The sequence below is a fragment of the Capra hircus genome, chromosome 8, assembly GCF_001704415.2.
Source record: "Capra hircus breed San Clemente chromosome 8, ASM170441v1, whole genome shotgun sequence".
Taxonomy (NCBI): domain Eukaryota; kingdom Metazoa; phylum Chordata; class Mammalia; order Artiodactyla; family Bovidae; genus Capra; species Capra hircus.
This window is the reverse complement of record NC_030815.1, coordinates 25,429,352-25,453,037: the sequence shown is the minus strand read 5'-3', so window position 1 is coordinate 25,453,037 and position 23,686 is coordinate 25,429,352. Positions and strand designations below refer to the sequence as shown.

At 38.1% G+C, this 23,686-nt stretch overlaps 1 protein-coding gene across 2 annotated transcripts in view; it reads left to right on the top strand.

Moving 5' to 3' along the window:
* The window catches only part of ADAMTSL1 (ADAMTS like 1), a 1,105,223-nt gene that overhangs the window by 855,615 nt on the left and 225,922 nt on the right, over positions 1-23,686 (top strand). For both annotated transcript variants that reach the window (XM_018051922.1, XM_005683638.3), the window contains 2 exons: positions 96-180; positions 20,223-20,524. In XM_018051922.1, coding sequence (XP_017907411.1) covers positions 96-180; positions 20,223-20,524 — 387 coding nt within the window. The remainder of the gene's footprint in view (positions 1-95; positions 181-20,222; positions 20,525-23,686) is intronic.

The window sequence follows — 23,686 nt, the reverse complement described above, 5'->3', positions numbered from 1 at the left end:
AAAGTTGAGAACTGGGGAGGAGAAAATAGCATTTCCTTGAAATCCTAAACTGGTTCTAACCTCTTCTTTTTTGTCTCTATGCGCTGAATTCTCAGAAAAGCTTCCGGTTGAGGCCAAGCTGCCATGGTACAAACAAGCCCAAGAATTCGAAGAAGGAGCTGCTGTGTCAGAAGAGCCTTCGTAAGTTTTCAACCATGAGTTGTTTGACTTTGGATGCTGATTGGTTTAAAGAAAGAGGTATCTCACCCAGGCTTTCATAGGATCTGAACTCAGTATACTCCTGTTACCAAGGGTAGAGTGAGGCTTTGGGGCTGTCAGATTGGAGATTTATCAGAGCGTTTCTAAAACATGACTGCTCTCTAAATCTTTTGAGTTATGAAAATGAAAATGTAGTGCCTACCCTCTTCTCCAAAATCTGACCTTGTCTTTTCCCTTGCCAAGAGGCTGAAGGTAAGAAAGTCCAGGCTGCATCTGGTGATGTAGCATAGATTTGCTGTGGAAGCCTAGGCATCTTTTTACACTCCTTATCTCCCAGCTTTACAGTATAGCCACTCACAAAAATGAAAGGGTAAGTGAGATATATCTGAAAGCAAAGGAAACTCATTAGCTTTTCTTTCCCCTTTCTTGCTGGATCGGTAGTAGATGGATACCAGGTCTCTGCCCCACTTGCTCATGGTCACACAACTGCTGAGTTTAATCAGGGCCGTGAAATCTGTAAGACCACTAGATGCTTCACAAGAGAAAACAAGGAATAGAGACAGATTGATCGATCAAATAACTGCATACTGATCTACTAGAATACACTGATAGGCCTCTCTGCTGCGTCATTTTTAAAAATTTGGGAAAGCACTTTATTGATGAATTTCATCTATGTCCAAAGCAATTTCTCCAACTGATGATTATCTAGTTTATTTAATACAAGCATTAGACTCAGTACTATGCATTAATACATATGACATGTTATGTGAGCTTCCAAGAGCTCACAATATAAGGTTCAGGATACAAAATGGTTTCCAAATATAGTTGTTCAGTTGCTAAGTCATGTCTGACTCTGCCACCCCATGGACTTCAGCATGCAAGGCTTCCCTATCCTCACTGTCTCCCTGAGTTTGCTCCAACTCATGTCCATTAAGTCAATGATGCTATCCAACCATCTCATCCTCTGTCACCAGCTTCTCTTCTTGCCTTCAATCTTTCCCAGGATCAGGGTCTTTCCCAAAGAGTTGGCTCTTTGCATTTAGTAGGCTTTACTAAATTTTACTAAATATATAAATTAACATTGTAATCTATATGTTTAAAAGCAATTTAGAATCTCCTCTGAGTCATCTTGTTTGAATCAAAATCTGATATATTGTTTGCCAGAATACAAATTGTGTTCTGAATCACACCCTAAACATTAAGAGATTGAAAAAGAAATCCAAAATACAAATTGGTACAATGACCAAAGTTCAATTTGTAAAGAAATGGTACTTAGTCACTTGTTTCACAGAAAGATGGTTTATATATGAGCAAACACATTTCTTAAAAGATAAGAAGCAAAACATAGGTTATTTCTGTGTTATAAGTTGCAGCAGCTTTTTTTTTTTTTTTCTGCTTCTTTGAGGAAACGCTTTAAGAAAAATCAACTAACCACTACAGAACTTTGGAGGAAAGTCAGTGGTTAAACATTACAGTGTAACTTTTATGTGACTGTATAAAAGCTTAAAACTTTTTGTTTCTCTCCTGCCAGTACCTGGCTTGACAGGCCTTCTTGTTCCTGGAGAGGAAGGAAGCAGTTCATTTTAGAGGGATATTAACTCTTGAATCCACTAAGGTCCTATTTGAGACAGAAAGATGCCGTATAATTGGAGCTAGTCACTCCTTATATGTATTCTTAGGTTAATATACATTTAAAGCCAGTTAGGTTTTTTTTTACCTAAATAAACTCTGCTCTCCTGTACATTATATTCTGTCATGCGGTCTAAAGCATAATTATGTATGTAATATTGCATTATGATCAATGTTAAATAATCTAGCAAAGTTTAAATTAGATCAAAACATCTTATACCAATAATTAGACACATTTCCCATTACTAGATACTTCTTAAACAAAAGCTATAACTAAATTTTAATGCTTCTGCAAAAGCATTAGATAGACCACAACATTATATATCCATATTTTGTAATGAGTGTTTTCCACTAAACTTCTGATTAAGATGCATTATGCTTAACTTTAATCCTAACAAATCCTTAAACTAGTTAAACACATAATTTTAACCATTGAAACTATAGCCATATATTAGATTATTAAATTTTACTCTTGGTGTAATGGAATTGCCATCTTGGCATGATTAATCTGAATTGAAGTAGATTGTAATTAGAGTGCTAGGGCTGGGTAACGGAAATGTGTACTATAAATATTATGCTCAGAACAATAATTACTTTTATACCAAAATGAAATAAATGACAGCTGTAGAATGCTGTAATGAAAGGTATATGGTTTCCATATTTTAATATACTTTACATGTTTCATGCACTAAACCCTAGAAAGGTCCTATGTGTCACATTCTTTTTTTAATTGATTTTGAAATTTAAAAACAGAATTTTGCATGGTCTTAATTCTTTTTTATGCCATATAGACTAGTTTCTAAATGTATGGAGCAACCTATAATTATTTTCCATACTATAATGAAAAAATGATATACTGTCAGCAAGTCTTTCTTCTCCCCACAGAAGGGACACACATTGCTTAAATTAAACAGTAATGTTTAGAAGCTGTGGTTGTCACTTCTGAACTCATCAGAGAAGAGAATCAGGAATAGTGGTCCAGGACTGTTACCTCCTGCTTTGGCTCCAGTTAACATTCAGAGTCCTGTAGTAAAACAGCAAATGTCGTTTATTTCCCCTTATGTAAAGTAGAAAACAGTGTCACTAGCCTGTCTCATTGAATACTAGAAGAAAATATGTAACTTTAAATCTTTAGTAGATGGAGATACTGTTATTGAATAATAGATTCTTTTGGTAACCCTAAAATAGAAAAATATATATATATATTGGTTAGCACTGTAGCCAAAAACATGTAGGAAAGCAACCACTCTAAGACATGTTTAGAAAAAAACCTGTAGTGAAGACTGAAAACTGAACTGCCAAAAAAAAACTAAATCTTTGTAGGAGTATATACCAGCTTTGTTGTCCTACTAAACTAAATGCCCTGCAGAAGATACAAATACAATTATCAGTTTCATAGAATAACTGAAATAAATATCACATGATGGTAATGTCTTGAGCTAACGATAAGTTCGTTCGGGTTTTCCCATATCATGCTACGGAACAATCTGATTTGTCTTATGAAGCTACAGCTTCATTTAGAAATGCATTTAGATGCTTTTTTTCTGCAGCAACAGAAACAGACTGGTTTATTTACAATGTATATGATTCATATAGTATGAAGATAGGAATATTGCCTGAGTCTATTTTCTTGATCTGCAGAAAATGATTTCCTAACCCACATGTAGAAATCTTGCTCTCTAAATTGACTTTTCACTGGTGGCCGTAATTTCCCTTAATCCACACATAGGTTTTTATCAGGTTTTCCTGACAAGCAACCTCAAAAATCTTTAAGCAGTGTATGTTTGTTTCTCTTGATTGAGCAGGACAACATGAACAAGATCCAACCCCAAACTGAAACTAAGAGATAGGGTGGGGGGCACTTTAGCTAGTGAAACAGATTAAGCACAGAAAACCTTATAAATTAATACAATAAAGTGAACTTGCTTCTGAGGATGTCAGCTGAGAAATCCATAGAAATCCTTGCTACCTAATTAATGCAGAAAAAATATGATTTAAGATAGACTTTTGCAAAAAGTAAGATTCTGGGAGAGTTGCATTTTTCTGAGGATAATAGCAGTGCCATTCGCACACTGGCAAGGGGAAAATGGGAGAGGGACTTAGAAAATTCTCTTCTGCCTTTATTTAAATTATGTGTTTTTGCATTTGCTTTCAGTTGATGAGAGTATTATCAGGTTTAGAACACATCCTTAAAATGCCAGCTGATTGCTTCCACAAACAAATATGTGGAAATAGCTTTCTAGATATTTTTTTAACCATCAAAATTTTACTTGTGTTTGGTGAGGAATCAGAACTACAACTGGTCATACAACTGCATTCATTGATTAAGTAGAAGCTAAAGAAATCACTTGACTTGATTTCCCATCTCCTGCTTGTATACCTTCTTTTTAGTCTTTGTTGGGGTGTGTGCATAAACAGCACAACCACCTCAAGCCACATACACAACACAGCCGCTTTGACAGCTCAATTTCTTGAGCGAAAATGAAACGCTGGTGACTTCTGGGATCTATCAAGACAGCTCTCTGCCGCTGTTGTAGTTAATCAGCTGGTCTTCTTAAAAACCCTAATCTGACTTGAAATAGGAAGGAAATTTTTCATTTTCTTAACTTCTTCAAGCCACTAATAAGCCACTCAATACCCTAGAGGGTATAATCTGTTAAGTGAGGGCTTAAGGCTTAAGTATGTGTGTGCTCAGTCATGTCCAACTCTTTGTGACTCCCATGGACTATATAGCCTACCAGGCTCCTCTGTCCATGGAATTCTCCAGGCAAGAATACTAGAGTGGGTTGCCATTTCTTCCTCCATGGGATCTTCCAAACCCAAAAATCAAACCCACATCTCTTGAGTCTCCTGCATTGGCAGGAGGGTTCTTTACCACTGCACCACCTGGGAACCCCCAAGGCTTAAGAAAATGGTATGGCCTGGCAGCTTTTGATGCTTTGACTTTCTCTTTAGATTATCTGCTTTCTGAATCCAGTCATCCCAGGTAGAAGAAGGTGGAACTAATTGGGCATCTAGGGAGCCAGGTATCCCCCCAGATTGACTTCAGTCACCAGGAGTTCTGCTTGGATGGCTCAGAACAAATGACAGGAGGCAGGTGGTTGTTTCCCTTAGATACCCCTTGACGAACATCACCATTTTAACCAGCCATTCCTCATCTAACCCTGGCACATCCTGGCACACAGGTGGAGACCCTTACCAGTGTTTTGCTTCAGAGTTACAATTGGGTGGTCCTCTGTGCCTTGATCTTGCACTTAAAAAAGTCTTGACTTATTTTATTAGATTTTCATTGAACAGCTTGACTGCATGGTTTGGAAAACATTTTTTGGCTGCAACATAAATGTTTGCCATAAATAACCTTGGTGTGAGCCATTTTAAAAAGGAAGAAGGAAAGCAAGCAGGCAGAAGGCAGCGGTAATATCTGGATGCCAGATGGCATCAGCTTAGTGATGAGGCTGTTCAGTAAGAGCATGCATCTGTGTGATCAGAACCCACAAGGAATTAAATACAGAAAGAAAAGCCAGTAAGAGTCACCATGGTTATTCTATAATCATTAAATGGCTTGTTTACCTTGTTGAAAATAGTATTTAAATATATAATATTTAAGAGTATGTTAGTCCATATTTATATCTAGTAAGTTGTCTGAGAATGTGGATGGCTTAACTCAGTGGTTAAGAATGTGAATTCATGTTTTTATAAAGTGGTAAGAAATGTTAATTTGGTGACACGTGTCTATATTTTCCCCCAAAGAATATTTAAGGAATCAAAAATTGGTAATGGAACCAGATAGTTTTGTTGTTCATGCCCTTAATGTAAAATAGCTCAAGTACATTCTCTTTGTGAATCTCGGGCCATAGAACATAAAAAGAAATATCTTAAGGGAGAAACAGATATATCTCTTATGAATCAAGAGTCACCTAAGGTTAAGAATTGTAAACACTGTTTGCTGATCATTAAATCCTCAGAAGGGATGTTGAAGCAGAACATGACATTAGAATTAGACAACAAAAACAGCACAACAGCATTTAATTTTAATTTGGCACCTGCAAAGTGAAAGCCTCATACTGGCCAGAATGAATGAGCCCTGATTCCCATAACCATCATCACTTCCCTCCCTTCCAGCTCCTTCCTTTCTGGGCTCCTGGTCTACCCAGATTGCTCTCCTCCCTTATATCATCTACAGAATTCTTAATATAAATTCTTTGGGTGATCATGTATTTTAGATAATACTGGACCTCCTAATTGTTCACATCTCCCAATGAAAGTAATTGAATTCACTCTTAAGTCACCTGCTCTGGGCCAGATTTTGTGCCAAGTGCAGGTTTTGTAAAAAGAAATCCAATAGTCCTTGCCCTCAAGAAACCTTGAGTGTGTGCTTACCACAGGCATGATAAGATTGTGACCAAAGTGTTGGGTATTGGCCAGCCATCCACAGATTGAACAAACGAGTCAGCTATTTGGAAGAAATGACCTTTGGAGTTTAGGTATGCACAGCACAATCGTGTTAATGATTTCACAAGAAGTGTAGAAGAATTTTTTATTGAATTCCCGAATTCTCTCTCCTACTCTGTGTTCTCTGAGCTCCAGTATCAGGATAGTTAAGCTAATACATGGTGAAAATGCACAAATACGAGAAACGAGAGAAAGAAGACTGTGATAGAAACCACAGGTTTTGTGGGGGCATAAATGTGGGGATTGGCCGATGATGATGATATGTTTGTGTATCTGACTTTGATTCTAAAACTAGCACTTGAGTAAAGATTATTTGATCTTTTTATATAGCAAATGATTAGATATTTTATATCAGAAAATGTACCTCATTAATCTGTGTTAGGTGTTGCAAAATATACTACCAAAATCCTTGATAATTTCCTGAAATTTTTCAGATATATCAGGCTGCCAACTATGTGAGTTGGTGGGGGTGGGGGGTGAGTCTCTGTATTTGTGTGCTCAAATAAGGAAACAGCCCTGCTGGAATCAAATTAAAAAGCACTTTAACTATTTCTCACAGAGCAAGGTAATCCACTCCAGTATTCTTGCCTGGAGAATCCCTTGGACAGAGGATTAGTCCAAGGGATATAGGGTCACAAAGAGTCAGACACAACTGAAGCGACGTAGCACACACAAGCATGGTAGCAGCATGCCCAGTGGTGGAAAGTGTGGGCTCCAGGGACAGACTCCTTGAATGTGAATCGTGGATTCCCCCCAATAGTAACAGGGGACCCTGACAAGTCACTTAACCCCATAGGCTTTAATTTCCTCATTGAGAAATGAACATAATGGTATCTATATCATAAAGATGTTGAGAGGATTAAGTTATGTGTAAAGTGCCTGATATGCAAGAAACTCTGTTTAGGTGTTAACTGTGGCTATGGTTGTACCTTTTCCAGTATCATTCATCTTTCTTGAGAATATTGAGAGCAAACATTTTTCATAATCATTCGTTTCCAAGTGGAGAAATTGAGAGAGGTGGTATCTCTGCTTCATACATGTTATATCATATAGCATGTGAGACAACCGCAAGTGACCACAAATACCCTCCAATTTCAGCTCATGGCTCTTAGCTAACACCACTTCTCTGCATCCCCTCTATATTTCTGAGACTCTTTTAAGACTCGCTTATAGGCATCTCACTTTGAATTTAGCCAAAAATTTATCCTAAAGGACAAAGGTTAGTTACCTTGATTTGAACAAAAAGCAATCTGTAACAAATGGCAAAAATAAGGAAAGTTTGGAAAGTGCTCATCCTCTGTCAGCTCTGAGTTACATACAGTTGATCTCCCAAGCTTGCTCCCAGCATACACAGAAAATATCAATAACAAATTCAAGAGAGCAGACAGAGACATTTGTATGTAGTCACTAGAAAAGCCTTTCTTGCGAACCACTAAGTTCTAAATGTGTCAGCCCCTCCTACTGTCTACACTTAATGCTTATTCTGCAGCTACTTCCAGAGCTAAATCTGAACTGTTGCTCAGCTGAGCCCTAGAGAGTGGCAAAGACAAATTAATGGGATCCTCGTGTGCCAAAATAAAGTATGGACCCTGTCAGCACCAATATATGTTAAGTCCATTAAGGTCATTTTTAATGAACTGAACTTTTCATTGGAAAGCTATGCCAAACTTGTTGAATTAAGGGGAAGAAACCTTTACAAAATTACAAGATAAACTAATTCTGCTCTGTGTGAAGAAGAAATGGTTCATGACAAGTATTCTGAGTTTACAGTATTTTATATTTTTATCAAATTCAGGGAAAAGAATGTACATGAAATCTACATTCTGTTATTAAGCTAAGAACTCCAAATGCACTAATTGCATTGTATGCTCTGATGGTATTTTAGTCCCTGGGACCTGGGTTGTTTGTTTGTTTGTTTGTTTTTGAGATTTTAAAAACAAACTTTATTTGATATTTCCATAAGCTCCCTTACTCCAGATTTTGCCAAAAGCCTCCATAAGATTATCTTTTTTTGTCATTGTTGTTATTTATATTTTTTAAATATAAATTTATTTATTTTAATTGGAGGTTAATTACTTTGCAATATTGTATTGGACCTGGTTTTTTAAATCTTCAGACTAGCCTCAAGGAAAACCAAACTTTTAAATCATGTTCTGTTCACATAGTTCAGAAAAGCAGTGGAGAGAAAGATGGTCTGAAACAAGTGTCCTAGCCTCATTTTTCATTTGGGAAGAATGATTTGGCTCCATTTGTATCTGCAACAAACAGTTAAAAGTCTATATTCTCTTTTTCCCAAATCTCTGTGTGTAATGAGTTTTAAAGAGGGAGCTTCTCTAACCTAGGAACACTTTCAGAATGCTCCAGAGTCTTCACTGATGGATGGCTGGTTATAAAATAACCAGTGTTAGATCAGCATCATATATAAATTACTGAAGGCAGCCTCTGATTCAAAACTGCCCCCAAATCCTTTTATTCTATAAAACAGCATTTTTATTGAGATTTAACTGAAGTATAATAGACACAGAATTTAAACTTGCTTCAAGCTGCATGATAACCCAAACCTCACCAAGATGAATTGAGGCCTCCCCATACTGCCCAAGGGCAGCTCTAAGAATATAAATAAATCAGCCTATGATAGCCACTAAATCTGGGCACATTCACTTCTCAAAAGACCATAAGAAACATCTAAACAGGAAAAGGTTATTGGATTTTCCATGCCAATGCCTGGAAAGGTCTTAGGCTTTTTATCTTGCTTGCTTTCAATCTCTGGGGCCAAGAATAAACCCAATATCAAATCACTCATAACATCAATCCTTAACCTCTTATTTATCCATTCACTCACTCATTTTTTTTAATATATTTATTGAGCACCTATTATGTGAAGTTCTGTCTTCATGGAGGTTTGCTCTTATGAAGAGAGTTATACCATAAATGTTCACACTTGATTATCAAAAACTGATCACTGTTATAAGAAAATGAATGAAGAAGTGCTCTCGGAGAGTCTGATGGGGCTTTCAATAGGTCCAAGGTCAAGGATGTCTTCTTTGAGAAAGGACATTTCAGCTGAGACCTGTAAGATGAATGGAAGTTATTCTAAACTGAGAGGAAAAGGAGATTCATCCAGGGAGTGACCCACACATTTCAAAACTTTGAACCAGGAAAGAATGACACACATTTAAGCAAGTGAAGGAAGACTAGTATGTCTGGAAGCCAGTGATGAGGGGAGAATAGTAGGAGTTGAAGGTGGATAATGGCATAATGTAACCATGGTAAGGAGTTTAGCTTTCATTCTGAATATAACAGGAACAATTAAAAGCTTTACATTTTAAGACCCTCCTGGCTACAGCATGAATAATAAGTTAGTAAGAGCTAATAGAGGAAGAAAACAGACCAGTGGCTATTGTGGAAGTTCAGGAGAGAGCAGATGTTAGCTTCAGTGATCTGGCTTATGTGGCAGTGTGAGCCAGGACAGTGAGTTGGTGAAGAGCATGGATTCTATAGTAAATGGCCATGGTTTAAATCTTGACTCTGCCATTTATTTAGCAGTATGACCTTGGGAATATCTGTGTGTTGATTTTATTGTCTAGAAGTGGGGATGAAAGTATTATTGTTAAAATACAATCTTTAGAAAGTTAAAATCATTATTTCTGTTAATAAATATAAAATGAGCACATGTCAAATTTTTGTTTAACTCTTGAATTATGAAGAAACCAATAAAATGATAAAACAAATTCTAATGTGAATTGGATTTAGAAAAGTTTGTATTTTCTATCAGGCAAAATTATTTCCATTGACATGAACAGAAAAATAATGTCCATCACTTTGAACAAAAAAAATCTCCATCATTACAGGCCCTCTACAAGGAACCTTGCATCTCTGCTACTGCTAAGTCACTTCAGTCATGTCCAACTCTGTGCAACCCCATAGACGGCAGCCCACCAGGCTCCCCCGTCCCTGGGATTCTCCAGGCAAGAACACTGGAGTGGGTTGCCATTTCCTCCTGCAGTGCATGAAAGTGAAAAGTGAAAGTGAAGTCGCTCAGTCGTATCCGACTCTTGACACCATGGATTGCAGCCTACCAGGCTCCTCCATCCATGGGATTTTCCAGGCAAGAGTAGTGGAGTGGGGTGCCATTGCCTTCTCCATTGCACCTCTTTAAGGTGCAAAATAGACCAGCTTCCTTAGAATTTGACGGCCCCTGTAAGTCTGCTAGACTTCCCATTGAAAGAAACCCAGTAATCTTGTTTGCCCATTTAACGATGTTTCTGACAATACCCATCTCCTAACAATGTTATAACAAGTTAATGTATAGAAATGCTTAAAACATATCAGTGAGCTGCTTGTATATTTTGGAAATTAATCCTTTGTCAGTTGTTTCATTTGCTATTACTTTCTCCCATTCTGAGGGTTGTCTTTTCACCTTGCTTATAGTTTCCTTTGCTGTGCAAAAGCTTTTAAGTTTAATCAGGTCCCACTTGTTTACTTTTGTTTTTATTTTCATTACTCTAGGACGTGGGTCATAGAAGATCTTGCTTTGATTTATGTCATCCAGTGTTGTGCCTATGTTTTCCTCTAAGAGTTTTATAGTTTCTGGTCTTAAATTTAGGTCTTTAATGCATTTTGAGTTTATCTTTGTGTATGGTGTTGTGAAGTGTTCTAATTTCATTCTTTTACATGTAGCTGTCCAGTTTTCCCAGCACCATTTATTGAAGAGGTGCTCTTTGCCCCATTGTATATTCTTGCCTCTTTTGTCAAAAATTAGGTGCCCATAGATGCATGGGTTTATTTCTGGGCTTTCTGTCTTGTTCCATTGGTCTAATGTTTCTGTTTTTGTGCCAGTAACATACTGTCTTGATGGGTGTAGCTTTGTAATATAGTCTGAAGTCAGGAAGGTTGATTCCTCTAGCTCCATTCTTCTTTCTCAAGACTGCTTTGGCTATTTAGGGTCTTTTGTGTTTCCATGTGAATTGTGAAATTTTTTGTTCTAGTTCTGTGGAAAATGCCATTGGTAATTTGATAGGGATCACATTGAATCTGTAGATTGCATTTGGTAGTATAGACATTTTCACAATATTTATTCTTCCTACCCAGGAACATGGAATATCTCTCCATCTGTTTATGTTGTTTTTGATTTCTTTCATTAATGTCTTATAATTTTCTGTGTATAGTTCTTTTGTCTCCTTAGGTAAGTTTGCTCCTAGATATTTAATTCTTTTTGTTGCAATGGTGAATGGAATTTATTCCTTAATTTCTCTTTCTGATTTTCCATTGTTAGTATATTGACAAGGGATGAATTTCCAAAATATACAAGCAGCTCATACAACTCAGTGCCAGAAAAACAAACAACCCAATCAAAAAATGAGGGAAAGACTTAAACAGACGTTTCTCCAAAAAAGACATACAGATGGCTGACAAACACATGAAAAGATACTCAACATTGCTCATTATTAGAGAAATTCAAATCACAACCACAGTGAGATATCACCTCACACCAGTCAGAATAGTCATCATCAATAGTCTACAAACAGTAAATGCTGGAGAGGGTGTGGAGAAAAGGGAATGCTCTTACACTCTTGGTGGGACTGTACATTGATATAGCTACTATGGAAGTCGGTGTGGAGATTCCTTAAAAAACTAGGAATAAAACCACCATATGACTGAGCAATCCCACCACTAGGCATATACCCTGAGGAAACCAAAATTGAAAAAGACGCATGTATCCCATTGTTCATTGCAGCACTATTTACAATAGTTGGACATGGAAGCAACCTAAATGTCCATTGACAGATGAATGGATAAAAAAGTTGTACATATATACAATGGAATACTATTCAGCCATAAATGGAACACATTTGAGTCAGTTCTGATGAGGTGGATGAACCTAGAACCTATTATACAGAGTGAAGGGAGTTAAAAAGAGAAATATAAATATCGTATCCCAATGCATATATGCGGAATCTAGAAAATGGTACTGAAGACTTTATTTACAGGGCAGCAGTGGAGAAACAGACATAGAGGATAGACTTATGGACATGGGGAGAAGGGAGGAGAAGGTGAGATGTATGGAAAGAGTAACATGGAAACTTACATTACCATATGTGAAATAGATAGCCAACAGGAATTTGCTGTATGGCTCAGGAAACTCAAATGGGGCTCTGTATCAATCTAGAGGGGTGGGATGGGGTGGGAGATGGGAGGAAGTTTCAAAAAGGAGGGGATATATGTATACCAAGGCTGATTCATATTGAGGTTTGACAGAAAACAACAAAATTCTGTAAAGCATTTATCCTTCAATTAAAAAATAAATAAAAATATCAATGAACACTAACTATTATTGTGGTGGTTGTTGCTGCTGTTATATCAAGGTAGATGTAGTAGAGATAGAAATAAATGGATTTCAGATATATTTTCAAGGGAGAATTAGTAGAATTTGGAAATTGTTTGAAAGTGAGAAGTTAGGGAAAATGCGGGATCAAGAGTAAATCCTAAGTTTTCATGTGAGCAGTTAGCTGCCCAGTTGAATCATTTGCTGTGATGAAGGTTGGAAGAGGAATCAGATGCTGAGGAGGGGAATCAAGAGTTCCATTTTGAATACTTTAAGTTGGAGATAACTTTGAAATATCCAAGTGAACATGTCAATCAGGAGGGATGTCAATGTGTAGTGGTTAAGAGCATGAAACTCTTCTAGGTGTGTGGTTTATACCTGTTCCCTCATCTACATATTAAATGGGGATTATAATTCTTATCTCATTAGATTATTCTTGGGTTTTAACATTTATTTGTAAAGCAGTTAGAAGTGAGACTGGTACCTAAGACACACTATATAATGTTTTAAAACATTAAATATATTAATGTTTATTCCTTTCAAAGAGTAAAATGGCTGCCTATCCCAAATCTTAATTTAAAAAAAAAGTTGCAATATGAAGCCCAGATAAAAGGTCTAGACTGGAGAATCAATACATAGAATTGCCTGAACTTTGGTGGTTTTTGAAACCAAGAATCACTGATGAGCACATTGGAAGACCACACCAAACTGAGCCTCAGGCACTGTAATATTTAGAGTTTGAGGAGAGGAGGATTTAGAAAAGGAGTCTGAGAAGGAAGTGACCAGAAAACAAAAACAAGCAAAGTTTGATGCCTTGTGAGTTGAGGAGAAAGTAATTCAAGGAAAGAGGCACAATCAGGTGTCTTGGATGCTACTGAAAATAAGATAATTGAAGACTGGATATGTCAGGAATAGCAGAAAATTTGAGGCTAATACTCTGAAACGTTTATTATCAACTGTCTTTCTCCTGTCTTTTCTCTTCTTGTTAAAGCAGAATAACATCCTGATGGTCAAGAGGGTCCCACTCTTAGTAAGACTCCTTCTAATGTCTTGTCTGGAACCACATCAGAGAAAGCTGGCTCAGACTCATAAGATGAGTTTAACAGAGTACTCAGATGTATGAGGTCCTAGACTTTGAAAGAGTCCAGTCATCTCTGGCTTTTTGGAACTTGGGGAGAGCTCTGATCTCCCACAGCATTTCCTTCTAGTACAAAGTCTCTTTGAAAGGAAAATGTGATTTTTAATGCAGTCAGCCTTTCTTCCCCTCCTTCCAACACTGAGCATTTCTGCAAGAAAGCCATTGAGGCATTCTTGCAGAGGCCAGCTGCCTCTCAAAGAACTCAAAAGGGCATCATTATCATGAGAAAATGATGTCAACTACTTGGAAAATGCCACTAAATATAGCTCTCCCAGGATGCCTTAGAGAATTAGGGAACTGAGTCCGTCCTTCCTATCACTGGTTAGCACTACTAGACGGGGTAGTCACTGAATTTTGTTTCAAATAATCATACTGGTGACTGCACCAAAATTGTCATTTGTTTTATCAGCTTAATTTCTAGAACCATTCTATTCTTGGTTATACTACTGGGCACTTTACATTGCTGAACACCCTCCCAATTCAGGCATGATATGGATGTGAAGAATCTATGACAAAAAAAGTGGTGCTATTAGATGTTTCATAGAGTGGTATCTTGGATACCTTTACAAAATTTTGCTTGGAGACTTCAATATGCATTGCATAACTGGCATGAATTATTTGCAGTTCCAGAAAGTTGTAAGCTAACAGCAGTAGTTGAGAAATATTTTTATAATTCCACATGCGGATCAAGTATCCTTGACTAAAGAATTTTCACAATAAGTTAGATTCTCGTTTATTTGGAATGGTTTAGGTATTAGGTATGGCTCTAAGTGAATGTAGAGGCATATCTTGGATAAGTATACTGTCAACACCTTAATGCTTTAGCTATATTTTTAAATAATCATTTTAAGTCTGTCTTAGTATGATAGATTTTATAATTCTAAAACTCCTAAAGTGATACAGTTAAAGAATTGCCTTCCCTTTGTAGCATTCCCACATTTTATTTGTTTACTAGTTTGAAGGTTTATTTATTAAAAAAAAACTTTTAATTTCATAGAGACATTGAATAAATAATGAAGTAGATGAAAGAATGTGTTTCTATTTCCCTTTCTAACTTTCTTTCCCACCCAGCAGCAATGTGTTTTTCTTATAGATCCAAATGGCTCATACATAGATCCAAATGCCCAGCTAGATTTTAGGTAACTGTACCTTTTCCTAAAGATTTTACTGTCTCAAAGATTGTCCAAAATCAGAAGAACCAACTTTTAAGACTAAAAAAAAAGAGAAAAAGATTGAGTTAAAAATAAGATGAAGTAATACAAAATATCATTTTTACCAATAACATATAATGATTTTTTGGTCCCCAAATGACATATTTATGTAAAAGACTTTCTGGTTAATTTGGCATAGAATTACTTATACAATATTTTATTTTTCCAATGTGCTCTTCTCCAGATCCCTCTGTGGTCACTGTTAAATGAGAAAATTTTAGAATGGAAATAATCATGAATCTCATGCAAATATAAAATAAACATCTGTCAAAGATTGCATTGACTTCATTAATTAATGAAGAAACTAGGAAGATGTTTGGAGAAGAAAATGGCACCCCACTCCAGTACTCTTGCCTGAAAAATCCCATGGATGGAGGAGCCTGGTGGGCTGCAGTCCATGGGGTCGCTCAGGGTCGGACACGACTGAGCGAATTCACTTTCACTTTTCACTTTCATGCATTGGAGAAGGAAATAGCAACCTACTCCAGTGTTCTTGCCTGGAGAAAGAATCCCAGGGATGGGGGAGCCTGGTGGGCTGCCATCTATGGGGTCGCATGGAGTCGGACACGACTGGGGTGACTTAGCAGCAGCAGCAGCAGCAGGAAGATGTTACAAGCAATTCAAAGGAAATTTAAAAGAGCCAAACGTATTCAGGCAAATAAGAATGCTGAAATGAATTTACAAGTAGATGCAAAATGGGTCTATTTACAGGACAACCAATTACATTCCACTAGACACAATCCACTAGATGGTAAAGTGTCTGCCTGCAATGCGGGAGAGCCAGGTTCGATCCCTGTGTTGGGAAGATCCCCTGGAGAAGGAAATAGCAACCCATTCCAGTATTTTTGCCTGGAAAATCCGATGGACAGAGGAGCCTGGTTGGCTACTGTCCATGGGGTCACAAAGAGTCGGATACGACTGAGCGACTTGACTCACAGACACAGTTAATCCTCATTTCTATGAGCCTGAATCATTTTCATGATCAATTTTCTACAATTTATAGAGGAATAAAAATAACTCACGGTTATTTTAAATCTCAGAGATTTTTAAATTTTGCAATAATCAGAAAGAATGCACTGAACAGAATATCCAGTAATATTTAGGGTCTGTTTTAAAGTTGTTACAATTTTTTCCTACACTATTAAGTTTATTCCCTCCTCACCCCTCACCCTAAAACCATCAAAGAAAGAATAAAAAGAAATATACAGCCCCTATCAACTTATAATTCAAATGTTATAAGATTGAAAACTAAACTAAAATCAAATATCTGTAATGTGATTTCCTTCAAGTTTCAGTTTGTATTTTGAAACTAGAGAATGAGCTGAGGCTCGTAACAGCATCAAAATAACTCTACAGAGCTACTATATTGTGCTACTCATATTTTGAATAATCCCAATGATTTTTTTAGACAATGCATGTGAAAGGAGGAGAGAGAAAAGGAAGAGGAGAAAAGTTGAATATCAGACTATGTGTGTAAAACTAGAGCTTAGTGGTTAATACCTGAAGTGACACGAGACTAAAAGTGAATTGTTTCCCTGTAGCATCGTATAAATAAAGTGATAGTTTTTATTATTTCAGTCCATGCTTCTGACTCCATTATAGCCGCTAATAAACTAAACTGCTTTGGGATTTTACAAGTGAATTTGATTATCACTCATCTATTTTGTTATAGGGACTGTGGTTACACCTCTTATTAAAGGATAAGCATTTTGGTAGTGAAATGAACAATGAAGCTTGCAAACAGAAGAAACATAAATTATTTATTTGCCAAGGTTCTGTTCATTTGTTTGTTTTATCCTGAGGATGGGAAAACTAAATGCAGAATCATATCAATCATTTCTGAAGCTCAAGCCCACCATTTAAAGAACTCACTTATCCAAGCCATCCCTCATTCTTCTGGCAGTCGTGCTGCTAACCAAAAGAATAGTTAAGTTGCCTAAATTAAACTCCAATAATACATTGTCCATGTGTACATCAAGACAATTAACATGCAGATTTTTTTTAATTTTTAATATGAATTTATTTATTTTAATAACATGCAGATTTTTTAAAAGGACATTGACTCCATTTTAAAGGTCACACTTTAAAGGTTCTAACTCAGCAAGAACTGCTCAACTTCTAAACGTTTCTGTTAAACCTCCAGGCTCATTTGACTGCCCTCTCCCTGACCTTTGTTCCTCCCACTTGTGGCCAGAAAGCTCAAGATAGTAAATACAGAGTTGGGAGATCCAGGGATGTGGGGGAAGGTTTCATATGAAAAACAGTTATTATTCATTTGGCCATTTGCACTATTAGATATTTTTCTTTTGAAATACAATCTCTTGCCTTCAGTGAGAGAGAATATTATATCATCCAGCGTATGCACTAGAGAAATTAAACTGAGTGCCAAAAGACAGCACCACTTAAAGACCAAATTGTTCTTAATTGGTGTGAATTTGATGAAGACCTAAGGATAGTGGGTTGGGAGATATGCCAATAAGGCTGTCTGACACTTGATAAGGTTCTCACTTGGGAGACATAAAGTAGATTAACCCTAAGTATCCAAATAGTCAAAAATATACACATACCCACAACACACATGATTCTTTTTTCATTTAGATGCTGCTTTAGAATAAACAAGTCTCTATCGTGGCAGTGAATCCATGGAGCAGTGGCATCTCTTTCTACTTCCTGTGATTTTGGTGTGTCTTCCCAGTCCTGGAGAGAGAACAAATGGAAAGTGATTCATGTTGTAGGCAGGGAGAGCTGAGGGTTTCATTTGGGCATCCTTTCCATTCTAGATTTCATCCAGGACTCACTTTTAATCTAGGAGGTAAAATATAAATCAATTTAGCTACTTGTCATTCTCATAAGTTTATATATGTGGGAAAAGATGGAGACAGATGCCTCAAATAAGTTTTGAGGGAACTGATGAATCTCGGTGTGCTTGACATGTCCACTAAATGTTCTATAGAAGGAGTTGGAAGACTACAACCCAATAGGCCAAATTTAGACCTTTCCATCTCCCTTCCCATTCCCCACCCCAGCTTTTATAAATAAAGTTTTATTGGAACACAGCCACACTCATTTTGTTTCGTATTACCTGTGGCTGCTTTCACAGAGTTAAGTTTTGCAACAACAAAGACCCACATACATAGCCCACAGAATCTAAAATCTTCCCTATCTGGCTCTTTACCAAAAAATCTATCTGATTCTTAGTCTTTTGTAATGGTCACTGAAAGGGCTATTATAGCCGACAGAGTAATAATCCTTACTAGATAGGAAAAGCTAATAGGGTACTATTCTTTCTGAGATCTTGTCATCTTTTTTATTTGAAAACAAAATTCAGGACCACATTATTAAAGAAGCAGTATTCACTGTTGTTAAAGTTTAAAGACTTATCACTTGCTTTTGGGTTTCTCTTATATACTTTTCATTTGCATGCATTGGAGAAGGAAATGGCAACCCACTCCAGTGTTCTTGCCTGGAGAATCCCAGGGACGGGGAGCCTGGTGGGCTACCATCTGTGGGGTCGCACAGAGTCGGACACGACTGAAGCGACTTAGCAGTATCAGCAGCATGGTGTAGATTTTCCTTTCTGTCTATACCTGGGTTGTAAAAATCAGTGCTTGTATATTTTGTTATGATTTTTGTCCCAGGACTCAGGCAGACAGATGTGAATGTATAATAAGAAGGTTAAAACTATTTTGATTGCAGAGTTTGGTTTTATATTCCTAAAAGACGGCTACAGGTAGCATTATTTAAAGAGAGAAAGAGATTTTAATCTTATTGGATGCGTTTTCCCTACCACGTCCCGAGGTGCCAGAGGATGGAGTCAGGAATTAAAAAACAAAAGAGGGAGGCTACCCTGTGATGAGAATTTCTTGGGAATGATTCGGGGTGATGCTTCCTCCTTAATCCACCTTCCTGACACGATTGTGTATGACCCTCATCCTCCTCTTGGGGGTGGCTCTTCAAAGGTAGCGAGTGTCAAATCCTTCGTCAGGGGACCCCTCCCGGCCTCAGACACCGTGGCTCTGGGTCTCTGTTCCAGTCTCCCTGCTCAGGACACAGCCCAGGTTCAGGCCACAACTTTGTTTTGCTTCTTCCAGTTTGAAAACTTGGATCAATTTCCTTTTAGAATTTCAGCTTCCCTAAACTAGATGGGAACTATTTTCACTTGCTGGGACTTAATGCTATAACCTTCTTATCACGTCTTTCCTTTTCTGCCAAAATCAGGGTTAAAGAGCCAGGTTTGCATGCCTCCTCAGCACGACTCCCAGTGCAAAAGCAGTTGGATCATAGAAAAAAAAAAAAAAATTAAGATTTTTATTCCAAAGTCCTTTCTCCAGATTATTATACTAACTTTGTGAAAATGTTAGTGGTGCCCTCAGGGCTTTTTTTCCCTGGCTACTCCTCAAGGTCATTGCAGATATGGCAATTGTTGATTAGCTGGAGGAAAACAATCTTTTTTTTTTTTTTTTTTATTGTCCTACATTCTAGAGAAACTCAGGGAAGTTCCCATTAATGTGACTTCAGTTGGTGGAGAGGGACTGGGGGCTGTCGAACAAACATGTATGGATGCAAAACCCCTAGTTTACAGTGACATGCCTGTGGATTTAAATTTGTAGCAAGGCTTTTCTCTCAGATATAAAAAGAATCGCAGGCCAGACTAATTCAAAGAATGTGTGAGGAACAAGGCTTTGCTCCATTCTTGGAAACTTAAAAAAAAAAAGAAAAAAAAAAACCCTCTTTCTCTTTCTATATATAAATAAATCTTGGGAAGCGCATTGAGCAAAAAAAGCAAAGAAAGTTACAGAATCTGAAATCCAGACTAAAACAAAAAAATATATATACTTCCTTAAATATCTCTAAGGGCTTACTTTGTTATAGTTTTTAGTATCAGTATTAGTCTGCTTAAGAATAGCCAACATCTCTCAGGAGGCACAAGGGCTGGAATTTAGATCAAGAGAGAAGAAATCAGTTCCCTGCTCTGAAGAGCCACCACTGTGGGTGCAAAGCTGGGAGAAAGCAGGTGGTCTGTGGCTGGAATATCTTCCAGCTGGGGGTTCATGTGACACGCACGAAGAAACCAATCCAGAGACTGGCAGATGAGCTCATGGGCTGCACGGAAGCACCCAGCACAGGACAGGACAGGGTGGCAGAGCCCTGAGCACGTCCTGAGACGGCCCTGGGCCCCAGTGGCAGGTGGGATGTGGCCCCTCCCGGTGCCTGCGGCCTCCTGCTTGGGGCTTCTCATCCTGTCCTCTTGTTTGCTTGCGGACTGCAGGTTCATCCCAGAGGCCTGGTCGGCCTGCACGGTCACCTGTGGCGTGGGGACCCAGGTGCGAATAGTCAGGTGCCAGGTGCTCCTGTCTTTCTCTCAGTCCGTGGCCGACCTGCCCGTTGACGAATGTGAAGGACCCAAGCCAGCGTCCCAGCGCCCCTGTTACGCAGGACCATGCCACGGGGAGACTCCCGAACTTAACCTGGAAGAGACAGATGGCCTCTTGGGTGGCCTGCAGGACTTTGACCAGCTCTACGACTGGGAGTATGAGGGCTTCACCAAGTGCTCCGAGTCCTGTGGAGGAGGTAAGAAGGGGCTAGGCCTCAGATCATTGCCACCCTCTTGCCTTTCACTGTAGCATCTCTCTCTGAGGGCAGCTGTGTCCCGTGATTGTCTCTAGTCCAAGAAGGCTAAGGAGGGGGAGGAAACCGTTCTAAACCTAAAGCAGACTGAATGAAACACAGATGTATTTCTCTCTAGGCCTGTCTCTCTTAGACTGTCAGCTATGAGTAGCTAACACAAGTAATGCTTTTACTTCTACTTGTCATTCTGATATTTTGCACTATATCTCAGTGTATCTGACCGAGAAACACTGTTGACACAGGCCTGGCAATGCTCTTGACATTCAGTTTTATTTGTCTATGCCCTTGCCTCAGTGCATGTGGTATGAACCCAGATCAAAGACGACAAAACCGTCTGTTGTTCCCAAGGACAGAGTACGCCACCTCTGACTTTCTCAGCTGGTCGCCAAAGTAATATCTGTTGACAAAGGGAAAGGATGTATAATGACTGTTAACCCTGAGGTTACCTGGAACTGGAAAAGAGTTTAAAGATTAAAGCCTGATCCCACTGCCATTTTATCGATATGAAAACTGAGATACAGAGAGCTGAGTGATTTTTTTCAAGATCACATATCTAGTCAGTGATATTTGGGACTAGTCCTGCTCTTTATTTCTCTGTCTAGGGTCCTTGCATCATACCTCACTTCTTTAAACACTTAGAGAGTTCCTGAAGCTTTATCACTGAATGAATATTATTTAAATAGTGTTCAATGTTTCCATGTATATTAATCTGGTTCTCTTAGGTTTAGTCCATGGTGATAACAGATTCAGTCATTTTTCTATTTCAGGTGTTAGTGATTAAAACCATAGTGGGAGAAGAAGGTATTTAAGTCAATAATTAATTCTTTAAGATTATGATCTTTTGTACTACTGTAGAAAATACAGTAATGGAAATATGGTCACTGGGTTTCCCTGGTGGCTCAATTGGTAAAGAATCCTCTTGCAATGCAGGAGATTCTGGTTCAACCCTGGGTCAGGAAGATCCCCTGGAGAAGGAAATGCCTGCCCACTCTAGTATTCTTGCCCAGAAAATCCCATGGATAGAGGAGCCTGGCAGGCTACAATCCATGGGGTCACAAAATGTTGGGCACAACTTAACTACTAAACCACCACCATATGGCTACTAACTCCCATATACACTCCCAAGAGAGATTTTGATAGGCAAGGAAAGGCTGGCTGATTTCCCATCAAATCTCCCTCCCTAGCTATCAATAACCCCTCTTGTCACGTTAAGGATCTGCATTCCCAGCAAAGTTTCTTTCTTAACTGGTATAAAAATATCTATATTAAAATGATTTCCCAAACTGTCTTCTAAACCATGACATCTTGGAAACACTTTTATAAAAGCATCTTTTGTCATTGCTGGGAATGTAAAACTACGTGTGCCCAAATTGTTCATGTGTAGTTGAAAAGGAATGGATAGTGGAACAAGTACAAGCAGAGAATCAATTTTCTCCATCAGGTCACTTTGTAAGCATTTAATAGTCTTATCCTTGGGGTTCTCGTTTGTTTCTAAGTCTTCCAATTTCAGACCGTGGAGTTCTTAAGTGTTTTCATGGAGAGTCTGTTATTTTAAAACCTAAAATTTTCCATCTGATTCTGGAAGACAGTTTCTTGGAACTACTCATCCATGTTGCTGGGGGCGCCCGCCACTCACAATGAGGACATCTTTTCTCCCATGTTTAATGAGGGAGAAATGTTGAGTAAGCTCTGATGATCTCTGGGCCCAGGCAAGTTAAAAAGTCAGATGGAAAGGACATAGCCAGTGGCTGCAGTTGCTTCATTGCAATATAAGGAACTACTCAGGATTTCGGATGGTGTGTGTTTATCTCCAGTTTCCATGATCATCTGAATTGAACGATCATGATCTTTTGTCTGAAACAAATGTGCCTTAAAAAAAAATTGTTTCTGCCCTCTATTATGATTCTCTAAGCCAAGTGGAACTTTATGAGCAGATGGGGAAAATGATGCGTTAGTGGAATATGTAAATAACCAGATACCTTTGTCTTTACGATTCTAACCATTCTGCTAACCAGGGGCATAAAATTCAAATAATTGAGAGTATGTGAACTGTTTTTCATTTAAAATGTTTTCAGAATATATTGACTTAGAAATATTTTGTATGCTTCATATACAATTGATCTATGCTTATAGGATCTGAGGAGATATTTGTATAACATAAAGTGTACATCATTTATATCCAAGGCAGGGAAAGTTCCTGAAATGTCTTAGGTCTTTAACTGTCAACAACTGTACATGCTTACTTATAGTTGTGTCACTGTGCCAAGGTAATATATCTATGCCTAAAATGTTAAAAGTTGAGAATGCCAAAGTGATGAAACTATGCTTGGGTCATATGATCCATATGATGCCCAAACACACTAAAAAATTATTTCAGTATACAAGACATGTATATCAAAATTTTTTTAATTTATTTTTAATTAGAGGATAATTACTTTATAATATTGTGTTGGTTTCTGCCATACATCAATATGAATCAGCCATATGTATACATATGTCCCTTCCCTCTTGAACCTGCCTCCCACCTCCCACCCATCCCACCCCTCTAGGTCACAGAGCACCAGTCTGAGCTCCTAAAGTCATACAGCAAATTCCCACTGGCTATCTGTTTTCCATGTGGTAGTGGATATGTTTCCAGGCTGCTCTCTCCATTCGTCCCACCCTCTCCTTCCCCACTGTGTCTACAAGTCTGTTCTCTGTCTGCATCTCCACTGCTGCCCTGCAGATAGGTTCATCAGCACCATTTTTCTAGATTCCATATGTATGTGTTAACATACGATATTTTTCTCTTTCTGATTTACTTCACTCTCTAATAGGCTCTAGGTTCATCTACCTCATTAGAATCGACTCAAATGTGTTCCTGCTTATGGCTGAGTAATATTCCATTGTATACATGTACTACAACTTCTTTATCCATTCATCTGTCAATGGACAATCTAGGTTTATAGTGGGTATAGGACATGTATATTGTGAAGCCATTGTTTGGCAGTAACATTTTATGGTATTGTCACCGTTCAGTTCAGTTCAGTCGCTCAGTCGTGTCCAACTCTTTGCGACCCCATGAATTGCAGCATGCCAGGCCTCCCTGTCCATCACCAACTCCTG